The sequence below is a fragment of the Crinia signifera genome, chromosome 4 (genome assembly GCF_055691185.1).
Source record: "Crinia signifera chromosome 4, ASM5569118v1, whole genome shotgun sequence".
Classification (NCBI taxonomy): domain Eukaryota; kingdom Metazoa; phylum Chordata; class Amphibia; order Anura; family Myobatrachidae; genus Crinia; species Crinia signifera.
Genome location: NC_139220.1, coordinates 257,434,460 through 257,456,558, shown reverse-complemented (window position 1 = coordinate 257,456,558; position 22,099 = coordinate 257,434,460). Strand labels below are relative to the sequence as shown.

At 44.5% G+C, this 22,099-nt stretch overlaps 1 protein-coding gene across 2 annotated transcripts in view; it reads right to left on the bottom strand.

Annotated features, from left to right (window-relative positions):
* Positions 1-1,287: 1,287 nt before the first annotated feature.
* CLPX (caseinolytic mitochondrial matrix peptidase chaperone subunit X) overlaps positions 1,288-22,099 on the bottom strand; it is a 30,160-nt gene continuing 9,348 nt past the window's right edge. The window contains exons 6-14 of one of the 2 annotated variants that reach the window (XM_083184297.1): positions 20,201-20,239; positions 19,516-19,695; positions 17,222-17,386; positions 9,249-9,337; positions 8,918-9,082; positions 6,525-6,824; positions 6,230-6,322; positions 4,604-4,710; positions 1,288-2,494 (exon numbers count right to left, since the gene is read on the bottom strand). In XM_083184297.1, the coding sequence (XP_083040423.1) occupies positions 2,404-2,494; positions 4,604-4,710; positions 6,230-6,322; positions 6,525-6,824; positions 8,918-9,082; positions 9,249-9,337; positions 17,222-17,386; positions 19,516-19,695; positions 20,201-20,239 (1,229 nt within the window). In that variant the 3' untranslated portion in view covers positions 1,288-2,403. The remainder of the gene's footprint in view (positions 2,495-4,603; positions 4,711-6,229; positions 6,323-6,524; positions 6,825-8,917; positions 9,083-9,248; positions 9,338-17,221; positions 17,387-19,515; positions 19,696-20,200; positions 20,240-22,099) is intronic. The other variant, XM_083184299.1, reaches the window with a different exon arrangement.

Genomic DNA, 22,099 nt, shown 5'->3' with positions numbered 1-22,099 from the left:
TCACTTGGGGTTGGGTCACTGGGAGCTCAGGACAGTGCTCGCTGGACCAGCACATAAGGCTGTGCCCTATGCTCCCTCAGTGGCTTACCACTGTCCCCAGCAACTGAGCCAAATCATAGCAGACTCTGCTGGTGTTCAGGATTTCTCCACATTCAGTGCTTGCAGTGTCAGACCCTGGTTTACATTCCCCTGGCCGCTCTCCACATTGCATTGCATTAGTAAGCAGTAGCAGATTCAAAGAAAGGCACTTTTTTCCCGCAAATCCGTTACTTTAATAATTCAAACTGGAATGTTTTATTTCGTATTGGAAGTTAGTGGGAATTAGATATATCATTGTCATATCCGTAGAAAAGACAGTACCTAACAAAGAAAGAATATGTGCTGGAATTCCATAAGGTTCTAATTCAGACCTGATCACAGGGCACATTTTGTTAGCAAATGGGCTGAACCATGTTAACTGCAGGTAGGGCAAATGTAACATGTGCAGAGAGAGTTAGATTTGGGTGGGGTGTGTTGAAACTGAAGAAACCTTAACTGCAGTGTAAAAATAAAGCAGCCAGTATTTACCTTGCACAGAAACAAAATAAACATAGTTTTGCCCATTTGCTAACAAAAATATGCCCTGCAATCAAGTCTGAATTAAGACCAAAGTACCCTAAAGATAGAAGGTACAACATCACGGTTGCCTAACCCAGAATGCTCCTGTCCTCCCAGCAGCAGCCGCCACAGGACTCCAAATTGCTCATTTGCAGCACATACACACCTATCTAGAAATAAAATATCTATATATTATATACTAGCCCTCCTAAATATAAGCCCACTTTGTTGTTAGTTATAGTTGTATAACCAGTGCCATTTCCTCCTGACCCCTCACTCAACCCATAGTGAGAAGTGGCCAAAAGGGCGGATGACAGAGGGGAAAAGAACACAAAAAAACAAACCATCTCTTACCCATACTTGCCTACCTGATGCTCTCCATCAGGGAGAAAATGCTCTGTTTCTGGACTTCCCTGGTAATGTATGATTGCCAGCACCTGTGGGGAGCTAGGTAATTGATTAGAAAGGTGTTTCACCACAGATAATGGCAATCCTACATTACCAGGCAAGCTCAGGAACAGAGCATTTTCTCCCTGATGGAGAGCGTCAGGTAGGCAAGTATGGCATTACCACTATATACAGATCTGTTGCAGCAGGCTAGTCACATAGGAAAGAAGTTTGTACTGTAACTTCCAGCAAAATCTGTTATACTTCCGTAACTTCAAAACACGAAGCATTGACACACATAGGAAACCGGCAGATTTTTTTTAATTCATTTTTTTGTAACCACAAAAAAAAAAAAAAAACTGAAAATATACATGTCTTTTCATATTACACAAACAATTTGGCTAAAGGAGCAAGTTTATTCAAGTGAATGTGATCACATTAATTTAGCCTCTTTCTGTGAAATGCTAAAATCAAAATAAAGGAGGGTTGGGGTGACAAAAATAAACAGTAGACGACCATTTCTCTATAACTTAAAAGCTATTCATATTAACCCCATCACTACGGTGGGGGTCTGCAGCATAATAAGGTACATTCCCAGGTGGAAATGATTTACAAAAATCAATCATGTATGAAGAACTAAGTCATCCCTTTACTATACATAACTGCCTGACATGTTGATTGGATTGTAAAAGATGGGCCAAAAAGGGTTTTCCAATTGCGGTAACAATCGCCAAGATGCTTTTCAGTCCTCTGCAATTCCAGCTCCATCACATGGGCCTTTAATTGTCCATCCCTTGGTGAACTGTGTACTTTGGGTACTTCTTTCATACCAAATGATTCTCCCTATTCTAAATGCAGGTTGCAGGTACATTAAAAGCCCTCACCTGTATCGGCCAAATTTCCGTACAGTATAGTAGAAGCAGGCTTAAAATAAATGACTATTGGAGAAGGAAACACTAACTGAGCAAACCTGAAATATCAGTTTTGCTTTGACATTAAAAAGTAAAAAAAAAAATCAATTAGCAATAAGGAATACATGGAAGGGAGATGCCAAGAGCCCCTGCGCTGCCCAGCCAACATCTTCCACCACGTAACTGCCAGCCCACCTGCCCAACGGTTACAGAACGTAATTGTAAAATTAACCCAGGTAGTCCCAAATGCGGTTTTAAGATTTAACAAAGTTTAGTCTTATAAAAAGCCTCAGAGAGAATATACATTGTTACCATCAGACATGTATAAACACTGCTCTCTACTGTAGAAATCGGAAGATTCTTAAAATGTATCATTTGTTCTTGTTCTCCCAAAGCGAATATTCCCAGGTAATAAAATAGCTGTGTTTAGTAGATTGAAAACTGCTTTGTTTTTAAAGGGGGAACTGTAATGTTAACACTGAAGGAGAACAGTAGTAATCTTGACAGTCTAATTGTTTGCAGAATCGGCCTGGCGAGACCAGGCTTCTTCCTCCACCCCAGAGTCATAGTCCTCCTCAGTCATCTCCCGATTTTGCTTTCTGGAAAAAACAAATAAAAAAACAAAAACACAAGAACAGCAATTACACCAGAAACAGGAAATAAGCTATGACGCATTTTAAATGATATGCTTTAAGCATAACACAACATGCAGCAGTTTACTACAAGCTATACAAATCATAACATATACTGATGAAGACCAAGCACTGATCAAGCCACGCTCTCTGCCAATAATAACCACCATGGCTCTAACTGTGTGGAGTTCGTATATTCTCCTCGTACTTGTGTGGGTTTCCTCCGGGTACTCCGGTTTCTTCCCACAATCCAAAAATATACTGGTAGGCCAATTGGCTCACAACAAAATTACCCCTAGAATGTCTGTGTGCGTGTACATGTGGTAGGGAATATAGATTGTAAGCTACACTGGGGCAGGGACTGATGTGAATGTTCAAATATTCTCTGCAAAGCGCTGCAGAATATGTATGTACTATATAAGAAACTGTAAAATAACAATAATAATACATATTGGGTGGTGGGAGTGAATATTCTGGTTTGAAGCAGCCACCGCAGTTTATGGTGGTGAAAAGTGACAATTAAACAAGTCAGTCTTTGTTTGCATCATCAACATTTGCAGGGGTGGGGTCCACACCTGTAATGAGGTGTGACCCTGCGGAGACCTTTCAGTAGTACTGCATACAAAGACAAGGTTGCAGGTGCACAATTCAAACTCCCAAATTATTAATAATAATCATTGCAATAAAATTTTGCATTTTTAGCGAGGTTTTTTCCGAATAGTTATGTAATGGCTTGCCCACTGCGTCCAGTTGACCTCATTAGTCGGGGGTACAAATCTAGGGTGCAGGGCAAAGCAAAGTGACCCCAGGGCAACACAAAAGTGAAAAAATATATAGTGAAAAAAGTAAAGATAGATTAGTGAGAGGCTGTTGAAAATAGCAGGGGGTAAATTAGTGAGAGGTAACAAAGTGAGAGATAAATTTGTGAGAGGTGAAGGTGGGAAATGAGTTACATTGAAACAAAACCCGCAATAGGGATGGAAATAAGTGTTAATCTGTGTTGCTCCTGGGGCCAAACAGCCATGGCTCCCTGTTCCCTAGATTTGTACCCTCCAATATGTTAGGGACTTGCCCGACTTGGGGTCACCTGGACGCGGTGGGCAAGCCATTTCTTATGGCCATAACTATACGAAGAACCTTGCTAAAGATGCAAAATTTTATTGCAATGATTATTAATAAATAAATAAATTGAATTGAACACCTGCAACCTTGTCTTTGTATGTAGAACATCAATGTTTGTGCAGAAAAACACTTTTTAGTTCCGCACAGGATTTATACCCAAAATGATCCTTTACTATGAGTTTTTGGGGTTCAGATTTTGATTTGAAACCAACTTCACCTATATTGAAAGGTGGGTGTGCAATATCTCATCAACCATTAAATTCTAGTGGTTGGTGGTGCTCAGAGAAAAGAGAGGACAGCGTTTGAGAACCTGTGCGTTGGGAGAACTAGGGACAAACATTGATGTTATTTATACAAGTAGAACAGAAGACACTTGTTTTGGGGCACTCATCCAGTTAGTCCAAGGATACGTTTCACTTGCACATACGTGAGTACTCGGAATTGAAGTAAAAGATAAAAATTAATAAGTGATATTTTATGGATAATGATAGTGAGAATTCAGAGTACTCAAGTATGTGCAAGTGAAACGTATCCTTGGACTAACTGGATGAGTGCCCCAAAAAAAGAGTCTTCTGTTCTACTTGTATAAATAACATCAATGTTTGTCCCTAGTTCTCCAACGCACAAGTTCTCAAACGCAGTCCTCAGGACCCCACACAGTGCTGCATGTTTTGCAGGTCTCCTCACAGAATCACAAGCGAAATGCGAGCATTTGAAGTGCATGTGCCCCATTCTGGCAGACGGCAAGATGGGAGCCGCTCTGATGAGAGAAGCTACATCTGTATGTGTCAATGAGTAATGAATGCACCTGCCCGGTGACCTGGAAAACGTGAACTGTGTGGGGGACTGGGGACAAAGTATGAGAACCACTGCTCTAATGTAACTTATTTATTGTGAATTATATGAAAATCGACCAGGATTGTCTAGTCAGTAGAAGGGGACAATAGAACTTACCGAATATATCTAGGTTCTTTCTTGCCTTCTACCACTTCCTGGTCCAGTTCCACACACACTATGTCAGAGTTTGGAACTTCAAACATGGGTTCAAGAAGCAGTTTCTCCTATAGAATGAAAATAAAAATAGGATTATTATTATAGAACAAATAAAACAACCCAAGACATTAAGAACCCCAAGGTATCAAATCAGTTTGCATTATTACATAAATCAAGATGATAAAACAAACACAAGTATGTTTTGAAGTGTAATGTAGTTAATGGAAAGACGTTTATCTTAGACAATATTCTTCCCAGCCAGGGACTCTTCTTTGCTCAGAACCCCAGTTGCACACATTTATTAAACTACTGAAGGGTGTCAGAGAGAGCAAGTTTGAATACATTATTAACTCATCTTAAACAACTGAATGATTTTGATAGCGTTTCTGTAATTTGCAAAAAGGTGTGCATTAGAGAGAAACCGCCCTGTCTCCACAACATCTACCCGCAGTGAGGAATTCCAGGAAGCACAGGTCAGGTTTTGCTTTGACTGAAGCTCGCTGAAGCAACTTCTGCCAAGACACCTCTATATATGGCAGAAATATTACCAGAGTGAATAAACAATGAAATGTGAAGTGTATTGAAAGTGGGCATCGCTTAAGGCAAGGGTGCCACACCTGTCCACAAGATCTAACAGATTAGGTTTTTCAGGGAACCTGAGGATCTATAGTAGGAATGAATGCAGCAGGTTAGAAAAATTGTGACAGTTAGTAATGACTACAGCTGTGCACCAGCTAGGTCAGTGGTCAGGGAACTCTGTCCTCATTACCCCACGCAGTGCTTGTTTTGCAGGTCTCCTCACAGAATCACAAGTGAAATAATTAACTCCACCTGCGGACCTTATAAAATGTGTCTGAGTAATTAGTACACCTGTGGGTTACCGGCAAAACATGCACTCTGTGGGGTAATGAGGACAGAGTTCCCTGACCACTGAGCTAGGTGATTCGTGTCATGTGATAGTTAGTAATGGACTACAGCTGTGCACCAGCTAGGTGATTTGGAAAATTTAGTCCGTTGGTAGATCTTGAGGACCGGATTGCCAGCCCTGGCTTAAGGGGAAGTGGTTAATTATAATTATTATTATCCCCCTACCCAAATATAAACAAGAGGAGCAATAAACCACAACTTTGTATTATCCAATGTTCTATGAGAGAAATTAAATCTACACTACTAATAAAAATGTAGTAATTCAGTTGATTTGTCCCCTACCCCTTTTTAAAAGAAGCAACTAAAAGCCTGATATGGCATTCCACTACAATGCAGTGTATACCAGAACCAAAAATCCAGTTGTAAAAAAGAAAGATCAATCTGAAGATTTTAAATTCAATTAGCATTTTTTTTTTTTGAGAAACAAGGCCAGTCAGGAGGTTGTGTTCCTCATTCACTTGAAAGCATCAACACTTTGATTTACATTAAGGTATTTACACTTTTTATTAGATCACTTATACAAAAAAGGGAAGACTGGAATAATTTCCCATTACAGTTAAAGCCAATCCAAGAAGGCCCATCTACCGCCAGGATAGGAGCTCCACAACAAGAAATATACAAGATTACATCAATGATAACATCTCATTCCATCTCCCTCACCATGATTGAACGGAGTCCTCTGGCACCAGTCTTTCGTACAAGAGCCAGCCTGGCAATGGCCTTTAGAGCACCTTCGGTGACATTTAGTTCACACTGCAAAAAATATTAACATGTTAACAATCCATGCCAAAACAAATAAATAGAGCAGGTCATTAAAATAATGGCTTACTGAAAGATGTATGGTTTGGACATAAAAACAACCCCCCCCCCCCCCAAAAAAAAAAAAAAAAAAAACACACACACACAAAGGGGCAAGTTCTGATATCCATCTAAATTTGAGATATAATAATCAGACCTTATCCATGTTGAACAGGGCTTGATATTGTGGCACGACAGCATTACGTGGCTCCGTGAGGATTCGCACAAGAGTCTGCTCATCAAGGCTGTGAAGAGGCACCACTACAGGAAGACGTCCTACAAACTCGGGGATCATGCCAAACTCTATGAGATCCCTAGCTTCAACATGTCGCAACAGACGGTCCTTCTCTTCAATGTCTTCTTCAGCATTCGAATCAGAACTGGAATTTGCCAGTTCCGCTGCTGCTGCCGCTCTACGCCCTTTACCCAAGTTAGAGGGTATGCCAAATCCCAGATACTGGCAGGAAGAGAGACAAATGAATTAGATTTGAGTAAATGTTTCAGTATAACAGATTTCGGTACTTGTGAGTTATCCGGGCTGCCGATTTTTTGATTGTATGCCTTAAGTTAAGGCATACAATCAGATGCGATGCGATATCGCATCGCATCGCATGCGACCATCGGATGCGATGACCCGATTTTTCCATAGGAATCAATGTTAAAATTGACTGAGTCCATTTTAACATGGAATTCAATGGGAAAAAGGGGTCCTTTTCATACCCCTACTATCCAAGTGGGCATGGAGTTGGATATAAACCTGTGGTGAGCGTAGCGAGCCACCGAGCCCGAAGCGTGGCGAGCGAAGCGAGCCCTGCGAGGGGACGGTATTCTGTGTCCGCTCGCCTCGCTACGCTCGCCACAGGTTTATATCCAACTCCATGCCCACTTGGATAGTAGGGGTATGAAAAGGACCCCTTTTTCCCATTGAATTCCATGTTAAAATGGACTCAGTCCATTTTAACATTGATTCCTATGGAAAAATCGGGTCATCGCATCGCATCCGATGGTCGCATGCGATGCGATGTGCCCGATCCGACCAGATTTAGAAATCGGCAGCCCGGATAACTCACAAGTACCCAGATTTCATAAGGACATTGCCTTGACTGTCATTTTAAAAACACCTTGATACATTGACAGAAGTTGCCTAAACCCCATTTTGTCTTTTTTTTTTGGGTCGGGTGACGTTCTAACATCAAAACTGGTATTTATGTTTTACAAACACAAATTACATCAGATTCCAAAAGATTTAGGAATTCCTAGAAAAGTCTTTGCTTTTTTCCCCGTCTCACACAAAAGGACAAAACTACCCGAAAAAGTAAAAAAAAAAAAAAAAAAAAAAAAACGTACTCAATTTCAGAGGCATACTGTATGTAATGCCCTACAAAGACTGTAAGCAAAAATTAGTTGCAGGCAGTTCTTTTGGGGGACTCTCAACTGTAGCACAGCTTTCGCTATACCTCAGGAAGTATCCATCAACTATCTGTGAAAAATAATTCCCATTGGGGTGCTAAAGTACCTTCCACTAGCCTTGAATGAGGTCTTAATGATGGATTCTAGGTTATAGTAAGCAGGGAACTACAGTAAGTCAGGCTAGTCTAGGCATCAAACCCCACCTGATAAGTTTGTAATAAAGAGTGATGCAGGATTCCCAAAGTGAGGCAGCATGTCCCACAGGCAATTTAGTCATGTAGAAAGGGGGGGGGGGAGATTGTGCTCTCATCTTTTATGATCCACAGTGTCCTTTGTATTGACATTGATTTCTTGAATCATACAGGCTTAAGATGAAAAAACAAAAAAACAAACGTCTCTGGACTACCCGTTGTCTTAACGTCAGAGCTGGCCCCATTAAGTCACAGATTAGTGGAAGCCTCAAAACTATGCACATTTGCACAGACTGCAAAGTTCAGGATTTGTATATACATTTGCGAGTGAATAGCGATTAGAAATCCATTTACAATTTTTTCACAGTTTAGCAAGGGGCGTTTTGACTTTCTGCCTGGGCTGTGGCTACCTACAATTTCTCAGATTAGCATTCCATGCAGAATCAGGTACACACCAGTTGTACACTCTTGTAGCAATGGCAGAAAGGATTATACTAGGAGATTTGCATGAAGAATAGGCCGCAAATGAAACCTTATAGTAACCAAAATAAAGCTTCTCTATGGTTTAATTCCCCAGATATTAGTCCAAACTAAACTTAGGTTGATCAACAGTCTCACCAGAGTATAGATACACAGAACACCGTACATGTAGCCATTGGCAGCTCTTCCTCACCAGCTGGCAGGCTTTCTCCATATAACCTACAATATATCTAACTGTATATTGTATTTATAAATCTGCTCTTTAGCAGCACTGCTGGAACTGGTTACAGGCATAGTGAGCATGACACAATAGTGACATAAAAAGGATGAGATTATATAGTATTGATTATGCAGAGTGCTTTCCATTCTATCGCCATTTAAGCAGTACTGATGCATTGGTAAAGAGAATATACTGTAAATGCCTTATTACAAGGCTAGAGATACACCACCACCACCTGAGAAACCACACCTTTTCATTCTTCCTCCTGCTGATGACACTGTCCAGGCCATTGAAGGCTCCAGATGCTACAAAGAGGATGTTTGTTGTGTCAACTTGTACAATTTCACCACGTAGCTTCCTTGAGTTCTTCTCTGGGACATTAACAATGGTGCCTTCTAGGAGCTTCAACAAACCCTGCAAGTTAACAGCAGCACTATTACATCTATACAACCCCAATAAGAAAATCAGAGGATCTGGTGCAACAGATAAAGGTGTAGAAAGGATTTATCTTATTGGTGCATGTACAGCAGCACCACCAACAGGTCATGAAGAGGGTTACACTGTAGTCTGAATGACGTACCTGCTGAACGCCTTCTCCTCCCACATCCCTCAGCTGGTGGATTCCAGGAACACTGCCTATCTTGTCAACCTCATCCAAAAACACGATTCCTAAAAGGAGACAAAGACGCATGTGTATGGCATCATTAACCCACTGTTCAATTATCTATTTTATCTAAGTTTTAGTTTTTTTCTTTTTTAAGATCTTAATGAAATAGCTAAAAAGGAGAGTTGTTATACATGTCAAAGAGAATCCTAGGAGACAGGACATTGGAGGGTAAAACAGAACACAGTCCACTCGATAATGCCTTGGCTTCTTCTCAGGACCAGCGAAAGGACAAGGAAGGAAGAGAGGAAACCGGTACACATTCCTGGGTGTGTTAGTACCAGTCCTGCTCTTTGTAAAGCGTATGCTGGGATGAGCAGGTGGCTACACTGCAGACATAGCCTGCCGATCATGCCCTATGATGTACCACCAAAGAAAGACAGACGGATCTACAAGACTGTTCTCAGCCCAGAAAGAAGCTGTCCCCCTGCCAGAAAGTAGGCCTGCAAAATGGTCTTCCTTATCTCGGCAGAAATCAACTAGAAAAAAGCCATACCATGAACCATATCCAAGAAGGGAAGCATAGCTCAAGGATAGGCCAAAATAATAGGATTTATGGTCTTACCTTGATAAATCCCTTTCTTTGAGTCCATAGGGGGCACAGGAGTTCACGCTGGGTATGAGAGGTGAGGTAGCAGAGCGTGCACCAAAGGGTTACAAAAATGTACCCAGCATGCTCCCTGCCTCCCTTCTCCCTCATAACCCACCCCCTGACCCTGGGTCACCAGTTTCGTTAGCAAGCCCAAGGTAGGAGCAGAGCCAGAGAAGAAGGAAGAGCAAACGCACACCCACATAGCATACAAGGCCAAAGCCATGGAACTTCCCCATATAGGAAGCCCCGCTACCAGGTGCGTCTGGGAGGGCGTCCTGTGCCCCCTATGGACTCAAAGAAAGGGATTTATCAAGGTAAGACCATAAATCCTATTTTCTTTTTCGTCCACTAGGGGGCACAGGAGTTCACGCTGGGACGTCCTAAAGCTGTCCCCTCACGGGTGGGGGACGCTCCTGGACTGCGGAAAGCACATGTCTACCAAACTGTGCATTAGCCGATGCAAAGGTATCAAATGCATAAACCTTGATAAAGGTCTGGGAAGAGGACCAAGTAGCCGCCTTACAGAGCTGTTCAGCCGAGGCGCCTCGATTAGCGGCCCAGGATGTACCCACAGACCTGGTAGAATGTGCAGTAATCCCCTCCGGGGGAGTAATCAGTGCGGAAAGATACGCTTGGTGAACCACTGATCTGAGCCATCTCGCCAAGGACTGTTTGGAAGCGGGCCAGCCCCTCTTATTGGCCCCATAAAACACAAACAGTGAACCCGACTTACAAGTTGACTTAGTCCTGCGAAGATAAATCTGCAACGCACGGACTATATCAAGAGAAGCTTCAGCTTCAGAAGAACCTGGAAAAGAAGGCACCACTATTTCCTGGTTAAGGTGAAACTCCACCACCTTTGGATGAAAATCTAGTTTGGTACAAAGAACCGCCCTGTCCGGGTGAAATACCAGAAAAGACGGTTTCCATGATAATGCACTCATGTCAGACCCCCTTCGTGCTGAGGAAATAGCCAACAAGAAGCCACCTTCCAGGATTTTAGATCCACCTTCTCCAGAGGCTCGAAAGGAGACGATTGAAGTGCCCGGAAAACTTCTAAAGAGGGACACCTCAACAGCCAGCCCGTCAAAGCCAGGCGACTCAAGTCCGGGTGTCGGAATGGCCCCTGTGAAATTAGGTCTGGACGCAGAGGTAGACTCAGAGGAGAGGCTACCAACAGGTTCCATAGATCCGCGTACCAACCTCGACGGGGCCAATCTGGGGCCACTAGGATCATCATTCCTCCCTCCTTCCTGAACTTCCACAGAAGGCGAAGTAGGAGTTGAAACAGGGGGAATGCGTACACTATCTTGCCGACTTAAAAAGTCTGCCTCAAAATTGATAACCCCTGGGATGAAGACTGCAGAGATTGCAGAAATCTGCTTCTCCGCCCACCTGAATATCTAGGAGACTTCTTTTATCGCTCCTTTGCTGCATGTCCCGCCCTGCCTGTTGATAAAGGCCACAGGCGTGGTGCTGTCGGACCGGATCTTTACAGGGCACCCTCGGATGAGGGACCCCAACCTCTGAAGAGCCAGAAGGATTGCTCTCAATTCCAGGAGATTGATCGGAAGGCGACTCTCCTGAGCCGTCCAGCGACCCTGAAAAGATTGAGAATTGCAAACTGCTCCCCAGCCCCGTAGGCTGGCATCCGTGGTAAGCAAGACTCAGGTTGGAATCCAAAACGGGCGGCCCTGAGACAAGTTGTCTGTCTTTAACCACCATGTGAGAGACAGGCGAACCTTCGGGGGCAGTGTGATCAATTGACTCCTTAGACGAGTATGATCTCCTGTCCACTGGCTGAGAGTGTAAAGCCGAAGTGGGCGCGAGTGAAACTGTGTATACTCTACCATGTCGAAGACACCACCATACACTTGTGTACTGAGACCCTTCTGTGACCTATAAGGGAATGAATCTTCCTCTGAAGGGAGTGGATCTTATCCTCTGGAAGATATACTCTCTACAACCGAGTGCCCAGCCAAGCTCCCAAGTGAAGTGTCCTTTGGGAAGGAGTAAGAAACGATTTCTTCCAGGTTATCCTCCAACCGTGAGATAACAGAAGTGTAATCACGACCTGCAAATGACTCCGTAGTAGGTCTGGGGACTTTCCAAAATCAGTGGGCCGTCCAGGTATGGAATCATCCGAACCCCCAGCCGGTGCAGGTGTGCAGCCCTGACCGCCATCACCTTGGTGAACACCCTGGGAGCCGTAGATAGACCAAAAGGTAGCGCCCTGAACTGGAAGCGTTCGACCCGAAGGGCGAACCTCAAAGTGCTGATGTTCCTGTCGGATGGGGATGTGAAGTATATCTAGCGAGGCCATGAAGTCCCCTGGCTCCAGTGAGAGAATGATCGAACGCAGGGACTCCATGCGAAACTTCGGCACTCGCAGAAAAATAGTGAGCGACTTCAGATTCAGGATAGGACGGCGAGAACCATCCAGTTTGTGAATCAAGAATAGGGTGGAGAAAAACCCCTGACCCCTCTGCTCCTGAGGAACTGGAACAATGACGTTCGAGTCCAAAAGAGAGCAGATGGAAAGCTGTAGCACTTGTCGTTTCGCTGGGTCCTTTGGAAGACCCGTGCAAAAATAACACTGAGGAGGGGGGAACCGGAATATCAGGGCATAGCCCCTGGAGACCACCTCCCTGACCTGTTTAGCCACTGGACGTCTGGTAGCCCAGGGCTGCTTGGTGCAGGGCTTGGCTCCCTTAGTGGATGAGGAAAATCTATAGAGGAAGGACTAGTGCCGTCGGACAAACCTCTCTCCACCTTGCCTGCCCACTCAGACACTGCCTTGGCCACCCATGACGCGGCAAGCGTGGTACACCTAATGGCCCCTGCCTGTGAAAAGCAGTCCTGAGGAAATTCTCAGAGGGGTCCTTCAAAGATAATCCGAAATGGGCAGTACTGAAGCGCGAGCTAATCGCGCAACATGATCATCCGCCAGGGGAGGATTTTCCCACTTAGCCCTCTCTGTGGGAGGAACAGGTTAAAAAGTAGTAAGTCGCTTGGAAAGCTGGAACTTTCTAAACGGTTGAGACCACGCAGTCTCCAATAAATCCTCCATGAGGGCCGAAGGCGGGAGCTGGGCCGATACTTTCTTAAGACGCTTAAAAAGCAGGTCTTTACTTTTAGGGGCAGGAGCCTCATCCTCCCTCTGGAGGACTGCCTTAACCTCCTGCATCAGAGACTTTACCTCCGCTGAGGACAAAGTGTCATCGGCCCCAATGTGGTATGGCTGTAGGTTCCCAGGCTGTCTAACCTCCCCCTCAGGCATCAACCCCCGGGACATAGCCTGACTAATTGTCCCTGGTGATCTAGTGGAAAGGTGGAGCAGTCCAGACCCCCACTGCCTGCCCCCCCCCCCCCCCCCGCTGACTCCCATACAAACGGGGGGGGGGGGGAAATCGCTGCTAGACGCGGCTCCCTGCAAGCAGGGAACCGCCGCTTACCTGCCCGGGGGCTGAGTGCAGCATGCGGGAGCCTCCGAGAGAGGGTCCCGCGACGGAAGTCCCCAGCCCAGTCGCCAGCGCTGCCGTCGCCGCCGCCGAGTGATGGAGCTGCGCTGCCGGTGATTCACTAAAAGAGCACCTGCCGCAGCAGCTCTAACCCATGGCTGTTCTAACAGCCGCGATAATGGTGCTGCTCTCTCCTTGGCACCAAAGAAAAAACTGGTGACCCAGGGTCAGGGGGTGGGTTATGAGGGAGAAGGGAGGCAGGGAGCATGCTGGGTACATTTTTGTAACCCTTTGGTGCACGCTCTGCTACCTCACCTCTCATACCCAGCGTGAACTCCTGTGCCCCCTAGTGGACGAAAAAGAAAAATGCATTAACATTATCTCCTGGTTCATATCCAAGCCAGAAGACAACCTTTAGATTGGATTGATGAACCTGAACAATGGACCACCTTGAAAATTTAACGTGACAAATTTTCCAGTTAACAAAAATGCTTTGCCAAAAAAAATTGCCGGGAGAAAAAACAAACAAAAGAGGAGCAAAATGAATAAGCTCCAACGAAGGAACCCAGATCACCTTCGGAACATGTATAAGTTCTACAGAGACAAACAAGTTTCAGATAGGACCAAAATAACCTGGCCAGTGCAGAGACACTACAATCTGGAAGCAATGGTTGCTGGGAAATGGATTATATATAGATCAGTCCTTATTACAGGCGGCTTGGAAATGAGAGCTACCCAGCTAGGTAGGATTTCTAAAACCTGTGCTAGTCCTGAATAACCTGCCCAGTGCAGAGACACTACAATCTGGAAGCAATGGTTGCTGGGAAGTGGATTATAAATAGATCAGTCCTTATTACAGGCGGCTTGGAAATGAGAGCTACCCAGCTAGGTAGGATTTCTAAAACCTGTGCTAGTCCTGAATGTGGGCCTTAACAATAGGCAAGAGCCTGGTGCTTTATTTAGATGGCATGAAGAAAGCATAACAATGAAGCATATGTGTAACTGAAGTTCTCTCCAGTATGCGAAACCATAGTCCTCATTGACTAACCAAAGGCATTTTGCTTGTTGGTCAAAAGTTAAGGTTAGGTCATGAACTAAGAAAAAGGCCTAGCGGAGGGACCCCTAAGTACTAAGCCAATGTGAAGAGCCCCTGGAAGAAGGACCTTGCTGGTATTAGTGACCATTTGGGTATGTTTATAATCCAAGCATTCAACTGAAACTAGATCTTAAAAAAACTTTTTATGTTTGCCAGTTTCCGGCCTCCTAAAGTTGAAACGTAACCTTCTGCATACAATGGCTGCAGGTGGAGAAAAGCATATTTGGTGTTTTGATGGTTTCAAACTCTATTAAGTGGGGAAAATAACTGCAAATTCCTTTTTACATGAACTGCAGTGGACAAGAACCTCCACACGCTGGTGTGGTGGGGGTCGTGCCCGGGTGTTGACTACCGAGGTGTGACACCACAATGCCAGCTTCTGCTCAGCAATAGGAGCCAGGTACTTCACCGTAACCTTATAGGTAGTGCCTGGGCTGGAGTACAGGTTTCTGGAAGCAGCCCACATCTCAGGGACCCCATCAATAACAAAAAACTGGGATCGGAATGTGATACCATCTCCTCTACTTCAATGCTGCGGCGTGGGCGTAGATTCTGCAGGACCACACCAGGTGCCACTGGAGAAAGCGATTCCCCTGCCCCCACATCGCTTCCAGTGCTGGTTCAGCTGCTTTCTCAAGCCCCAATTACAGGCACAAGCTCGATTTTAGCATCCCTTCAGGAGGTTTGCCGGTACAAGAATTCATCTTCATTTTCCATGTACTGTCTCCAGGAAGTAGGTTAAGCTGCTTTTTATTCCTGGCCCCAGCTCCTGTTCCTCCTCCAATGTTCCTTCAGGAGCAGATCACTATCCAGGCTAGGACAAGAAGCAATGCATCACTGGCTGACATTGCTTGCAATAGTGTTCTGAAAATACTCAGCTATGGATCCTCTACTTTCTTAAATATTCTGACATAAAAGGCAAAAAAAGCTATTTGATGCAAAAATATAGAAAGAATTAAAAAAGGACAGAAAATTCCTGGATTACAGCGAGTAACCAAGAATGTGGTCAGACCTGCAAGCCGACATTGCAACATCTTTCATTTCTGGAACAACCAAACCTGTTCACATAAAATAGATTGTTAAGGCCAGGACAGTGTCGCTGGTTTAAACCAGTGATTCCCAAACTTTTTTGAATCACGGCACCCTATAGCATCAGAAAAAGAGGGGAGATATAGAAAACTATATCAGATTTTGGAAGGCGCTTAATATGGGTGTGCTTGGGTGTACAGCTGCAATCTAAAATTGGGGGAGTCACCTCCAATACAATAGACAAGAAAAACAAAAGTAATTGACTGCGCTAGAACATATTGTGCATTATCAAACTAGGAAAAATATGGATGAATATCGATATAAACAAATATGAGTGGTCAGGTGTGTAAGAAAAATAGAAAATGCATTTATTATAACATATACAATAAAAAAGAATAAAAGTAGAATTAAAAATAGGGACAATGAAATAATAGTCACCCAAATCTTTGGAGCAATGGATATCAGATTGGTTGGGGGAATGGTCCCCAAGATGTAATAGTCCTGGATGATTATTTTGTAATCCAAGTGGTGGGGGAAACACTCAGTGCTGATGCCACTAGTATTCCACAGATGGTTCCCGGGCTTCTTTTAAGGAGGTGGCGTGCCTCCACAATGTGCTGGTGCCTCGGATGGTGGTAGGGGGCTGGTCGGCAGTAAGTTGCCACTTGTATTTCACCGATGGTTCCCGGGCTTCTTTTTAGGAGGTGGCGTTCCTCCACACTGTGCTTGTGCCTCGGATGGTGATGAGTGGCCAGTTGCCAGATGGAATAACGAGTGTCCCAAATGAGACTTGAAAAAGCTGCCACACGACAGCGAAACGCGTAGGTGCTACCCCCCCAAAGGGACCCTGACAACCAGCACCCTCTTTACACTATTTGGAGCATCGAAATACCAGCAATTACAGTCTCATTTGGGACACTTGTTATTCCATCTGGCAACTGGCCACTCATCACCATCCGAGGCACAAGCACAGTGTGGAGGAACGCCACCTCCTAAAAAGAAGCCCGGGAACCATCGGTGAAATACAAGTGGCAACTTACTGCCGACCAGCCCCCTACCACCATCCGAGGCACCAGCACATTGTGGAGGCACGCCACCTCCTTAAAAGAAGCCCGGGAACCATCTGTGGAATACTAGTGGCATCAGCACTGAGTGTTTCCCCCACCACTTGGATTACAAAATAATCATCCAGGACTATTACATCTTGGGGACCATTCCCCCAACCAATCTGATATCCATTGCTCCAAAGATTTGGGTGACTATTATTTCATTGTCCCTATTTTTAATTCTACTTTTATTCTTTTTTATTGTATATGTTATAATAAATGCATTTTCTATTTTTCTTACACACCTGACCACTCATATTTGTTTATATCGATATTCATCCATATTTTTCCTAGTTTGATAATGCAGAATATGTTCTAGCGCAGTCAATTACTTTTGTTTTTCTTGTCTATAGCATCAGAATGCTGTTTCACAGAATGAGCCAAACGTTCGTTATTGGAAATTCAGAAAAACATAGTTACGTTGTGAGGGACATTATTTGCTTCTGTTTGTCCAAATAGTTTGTTATAGCACTGCCTATACCATAAATACCCTTAATTGTATTAGTCCACCCCTTCAAGATTGAGAACCACTGGTATAAACAAAAGATGTCAAATCTAAATCTGCTTTCTGTACACTTGGCCTGATGGCACTAATAAAAACACACCTTGCTGAGCCTTTTCCACATTGTAATTGGCATCCTGTAGTAGTTTGGCAATCACAGACTCAATATCCTCTCCCACATAGCCAGCTTGAGTCAGAGTGGTGCAGTCACATATAGCGAAGGGGACATCCAAGCATTTTGCTAGTGTCTGCGCAAGAAGTGTTTTACCTGGAAGACAGCAAACGCAAAAAAATTAAACTTATCGCAGAGGAAAGATTGAGTGCTGAATGTATTGCGTTGCTAGACCTGCACCTGGATTTAGGAATCACGGGGCCCTAGGCAAGTTTTCATTTTGGGGCCCCCACCCTCAAAAATCCATAAAACAAAAATGTTGGAACGCTACTTTTGTGCGACAATACACTTTGTTAAAAATCCCTCTGAATGCCGCTGTTTAGCCTTATGGGTCGCACAATGCTTAGATATATTATACAGAAGTCCATCCACAAACAGAAGCACACATTTTAGTCCACACCCTCAGGCAATATAAATACATACCGCCATGGGTCCTCTGGCATCCAGACAATATAGGTTCAGTCCACCACGTGTCCCCTGGAATCCCGACAGCCGTTTCTGTGCATTCTGTACTTTCAAAATGCACAGAAACGGCCATCAGTGACGGGTGTGATACAGGGGTCCGACAGTTGGGATCCCGACAGTCATTAGCCCGACATCAGGATCCCGACTGGCCGGACCCAGACAGCATGGTGAGCGCAACTGAGCCACCTATACTATTCTCCCTCTATGGGGGTCGTGGACCCCCACGAGGGAAAATAGCAGGTGGCCGTCGGGAACCCATCTGTCTGTGTTTTGACAGTTGGGATCCCGACATCGGGTAAATGCCTGTCGGGATCCCGTCCGGCACCCAGTGACGCCAGGGAAGGCCATAGTGGAATGAACCACATACTGTAATGTATTTATTTATATTTTTTTAAGTAGTTTTGGTACTGGTTTCCTAGCACGGCCACAATCGGGGGTAATCGTGTACCTTAACTTAAGGTACACGATTACCCCCGATTTCCTTTGAAATCAGGTCCATTTTGCCGGCAAAGGCAAAATCGGGTCCATCGTGTCGGTCGGGTGCATTAACATGGCACGCAACGCGACCGACGCGATGCACCCAATTTTCCCCATAGGGTTCAATGTTAAAATATTTTTAACATTGTAATCGCGTTCATCGCGTCGGTCTTGTGCCATTATAATGGCACAAGATGCGATGGACGCGATTAAGCACTTTTTATATAGCTAACAATGGGAAATGGGCCAATATGGCCCATTTCTCATTGTATATGCCCCCCCCCCCCCATTGTGAACGTCACCCCACGATTGACGCCAACCCGAAGCGTGGCGAGCCCGCGAGGGGCGGCGGAACGCGTCCTCTGACCTTTTCATACCCCTACTATCCACGTCGGCGTGGAGTTGAGAATATAAAGTGTGGCGAGCGCAGAGAGCCACCGAGTCCGAAGCGTGGCGAGCGCAGCGAGCCCCGCTAGGGGACGCGTATACCTGTGAAGTTATACGCGTCCCTTCGCCACGTTTTGGGATCGCCACACTTTATATTCTCAACTCCACGCCGACGTGGATAGTAGGGGTATGAAAAGGTCGGAGGACACGTACCGCCGCCGCTCGCCATGCTTCGGGTTGGCGTCAATCGTGGGGTGCCGTTGAGGGAATTAAAATTGGGGTCTGGGGACACTTTTACCTTGAATCCAATGTAAAATAGGGTCCCAGGGACCCTATTCACATGTCAATCAATGTAAAAATCGGGACCATCGCATGCGATTTGGTCGCATGCGATGCGTCCGACCCGATCAACATCGGTGTGGCCGTGCTAGGAAACAAGTACCGTAGTTTTTATTGATTTCGTACATATCACGTACAGTTTCACACCCCATGCAGAAAAAAACCTTAATATATAGCAAGATGTTCAATACAATAATAAAGAGTTAAGCAACAAAATCCAAAGTGTGTAAAGTTATTGACAAGAATGTGAGTCTTTCATCAATCATAGAGGGGATATGTATAGTGGGTCACCCCACTCAGCAAGTGAAGCAAATAGAAGATTACAGTTAAAGCTATAACCCCTATACACTACCTTGACAGTAGCTACAGAATGCTTAAAGAGCATGTTTGTATTCAATGGAAGTCCAGTTTACAGCAACATTCCTACGGTTTGGCCAAAATCAGCAGTCAGCCCCCACCAAAGAGACTGGGCAGTTTTAAAGGCTGTGTATGTTCAGCAGCATGAATGGATTTTGGAGATGCAAAAAAATCCCACAACAAATCAGAACACTGCTTACCGGAGCCTGTTGGGCCTAGCAGCAGGATGTTGCTTTTCTCTAGTTTGATTTCATCATGGTTGGAATCCAGCACATCCCCTCCTCGCCTCTCCTGGGGCATCTGCTGGTTCATTTGTTGTTGCATAGATGCTGCTCCCAGGGCATTAGCATGTTGACTGATCCCAGCTATCTGAAGCAGTTCTGATGACAGAATACAGTCAGATTAATAGGGAATTCCTTACCCCCACATTGAGCACAGGAAGGCCAATCACATTTTACACACAACTTAACGGAGGGTTCTTGCTAACAGGCTTTCATATTCAAATATGTATGTATAGATCTGAAACCAAAGGCATACTTGCACAAGGTAGAGATGGAGCGTGCAGGGTGTTTAGTGCAGGAACAGCTGGCAGACACATAGTATGACAAGGGTAACCTAGCATGACAAGACACTTTTCAACAGACACATCCATCACGCTTTTCCTTATATACAGCGGTTGCAAGAATTTGGATGAAAATGGATCATATGTGAAAAAGGTCGTAAGGTGATCAGACTCTTCGTGGCTATAGTGTTTGCACCAGTAAAACCTACGTAAGTTTCTGGCTGCAGTCACACAACTTCTACGTACAATCTGAAGAGACACATGGAACCACAGGGCTCAGCCAGACCATTGCTGCGAGACTGCTAGGAGGAGAGGAAACTTACTTGTGATTCGGTCATCCTCCCATCTTCTGATCTCTAACTCTATAGAAAAGGGATTGAAACAGTAAATGAAGTGATCATAAACCTGCTTAGAAAAATAAAAACCTAGTATATGTAGGTGCAGTGGTCCTATTCTGTGTAAGACTAAACTATAACGTTGTTCCATACTTTCCTCTTAGGACCTATGAAATTGATGGCTTTCAAGTGATGTTCATACAACATCTACGCTATTTGTATTCAATACTGGGGAGTCGGACATATTCACTACAGGAGTATAAAGTGTACTTATTGCCTATAACTAAAGGAGACAAGCATTTTATTTTATGAACCGATATTCAGCAGATCAATTCCTAAATTAACTAACAATGGGGCAGATGTATTAAGCCTGATAAAGTGATGATAACGCACCAGCCAGTCAGCTGTGTTTGAAAAATGGCAGTTAGGAGTTGCTTGGCTGGTATGTTATCACCTTCCACTTTTTCCCCTTTACCGCACAGGTTCTCAAAGTCGGTCCTCAGGACCCCACACAGTGCATGTTTGGCAGGTCTCCCCACGGAACCAAGTGAAATAAGATCCACCTGTGGATCTTTGAAAATGTGTCAGTCAGTAATGAGTGCACCTGTTGGGTGACCTGGAAAACGTGAACTGTGTGGGGTCCCGAGGACGGAGTTTAAGAACCACTGCTTTAACAGGTTGAATACATCTGCCCCAATATCACAGAGGTAGAGAGGTGTCTAATAGCCCTGGGATATCATTAGTCACAATGATAACATGGTGCCAGCAACGTGTGTAAGCATCAGGCTCACATTAAGGAGGTCCAGGAATTATTAGACCTTGTACAGCTTAACCGCCAGTGACACTTGAAATAACTGACTTTCCATGATGTCTGCACACAGCAAAGCCCAGTCGTGCCAGTATGATGGGAAGGTCAGAGGGAGAGAGCATGCACAAAGAGCAGAGGCAGAGGTTAATCAGTACACAAAGCAAGCAGCTAATAGTACAAACAGAACCATGCATACACAACGTCATTCACAGGGTCACACAGAGGAAGGGGGCGAGTGACAAAAGCAAAGCCAACATTGGAAATCATTAATACAACAACAATATACGTTAGCAATGCATGAAAGAAACCATCATCCTGTAGTCTGACAGGTCATCCTGACATAAAGCTCTCACAGTGCTGTATAAGATTCCAATGTACAGGAATACATTTTGAACTTACCCTTACCGTAAGAACAATGTCTAAGCATACATAGATTATGCTGGAAGCCAGGCACTACAAACATCCATCGCCTGCCTCTGAACCCTCTGTCCCCTCCCACTGTCCATTAGCATACTACCAGCCGAGATTGGAAAGGCTGCTGGGTCTCCCCATCAGGGAAGTGAATCTGCTATCCAAGTGGAGAGAGCCAAGAGACTCATTAGAACAGACATGCCTACCAGAGTAAACCTTCCTCATTCTAGGCTTAACCGTCTACATTATCAAAAAGACAGCAGAAACAGCAAGTGCCTTTTGGAAATGTGAAACAGAATATATAGTCTACTTGTAGCAACTGGAACAACTTGTGAAGAGCTGTTCCCAGTATGAGTTCCTGAAGCCCCATACACACTAGCCTGGCCCTGGCTGATATAGTTAACAATATTGGCTGGGTGTGCGATATTGCGCCTACACACTGAATAACAGCCGCTGGTATCGTTCAGTGACATCACCGGGACCTGCTGAACATGCAGTTAGTTTTGGCTATATAGCCAAATTGACCTGGATGTTTAGTAAACATCAGTCATTGTTGATGATATGAGTGTACACACTAGACAATATTGTGAACAATATCGCTCAGAAGACCCTGTCTGAGTGATATTGTTGACATATTGTTGCAAGGGGCTTAATTAATGAATAACTTT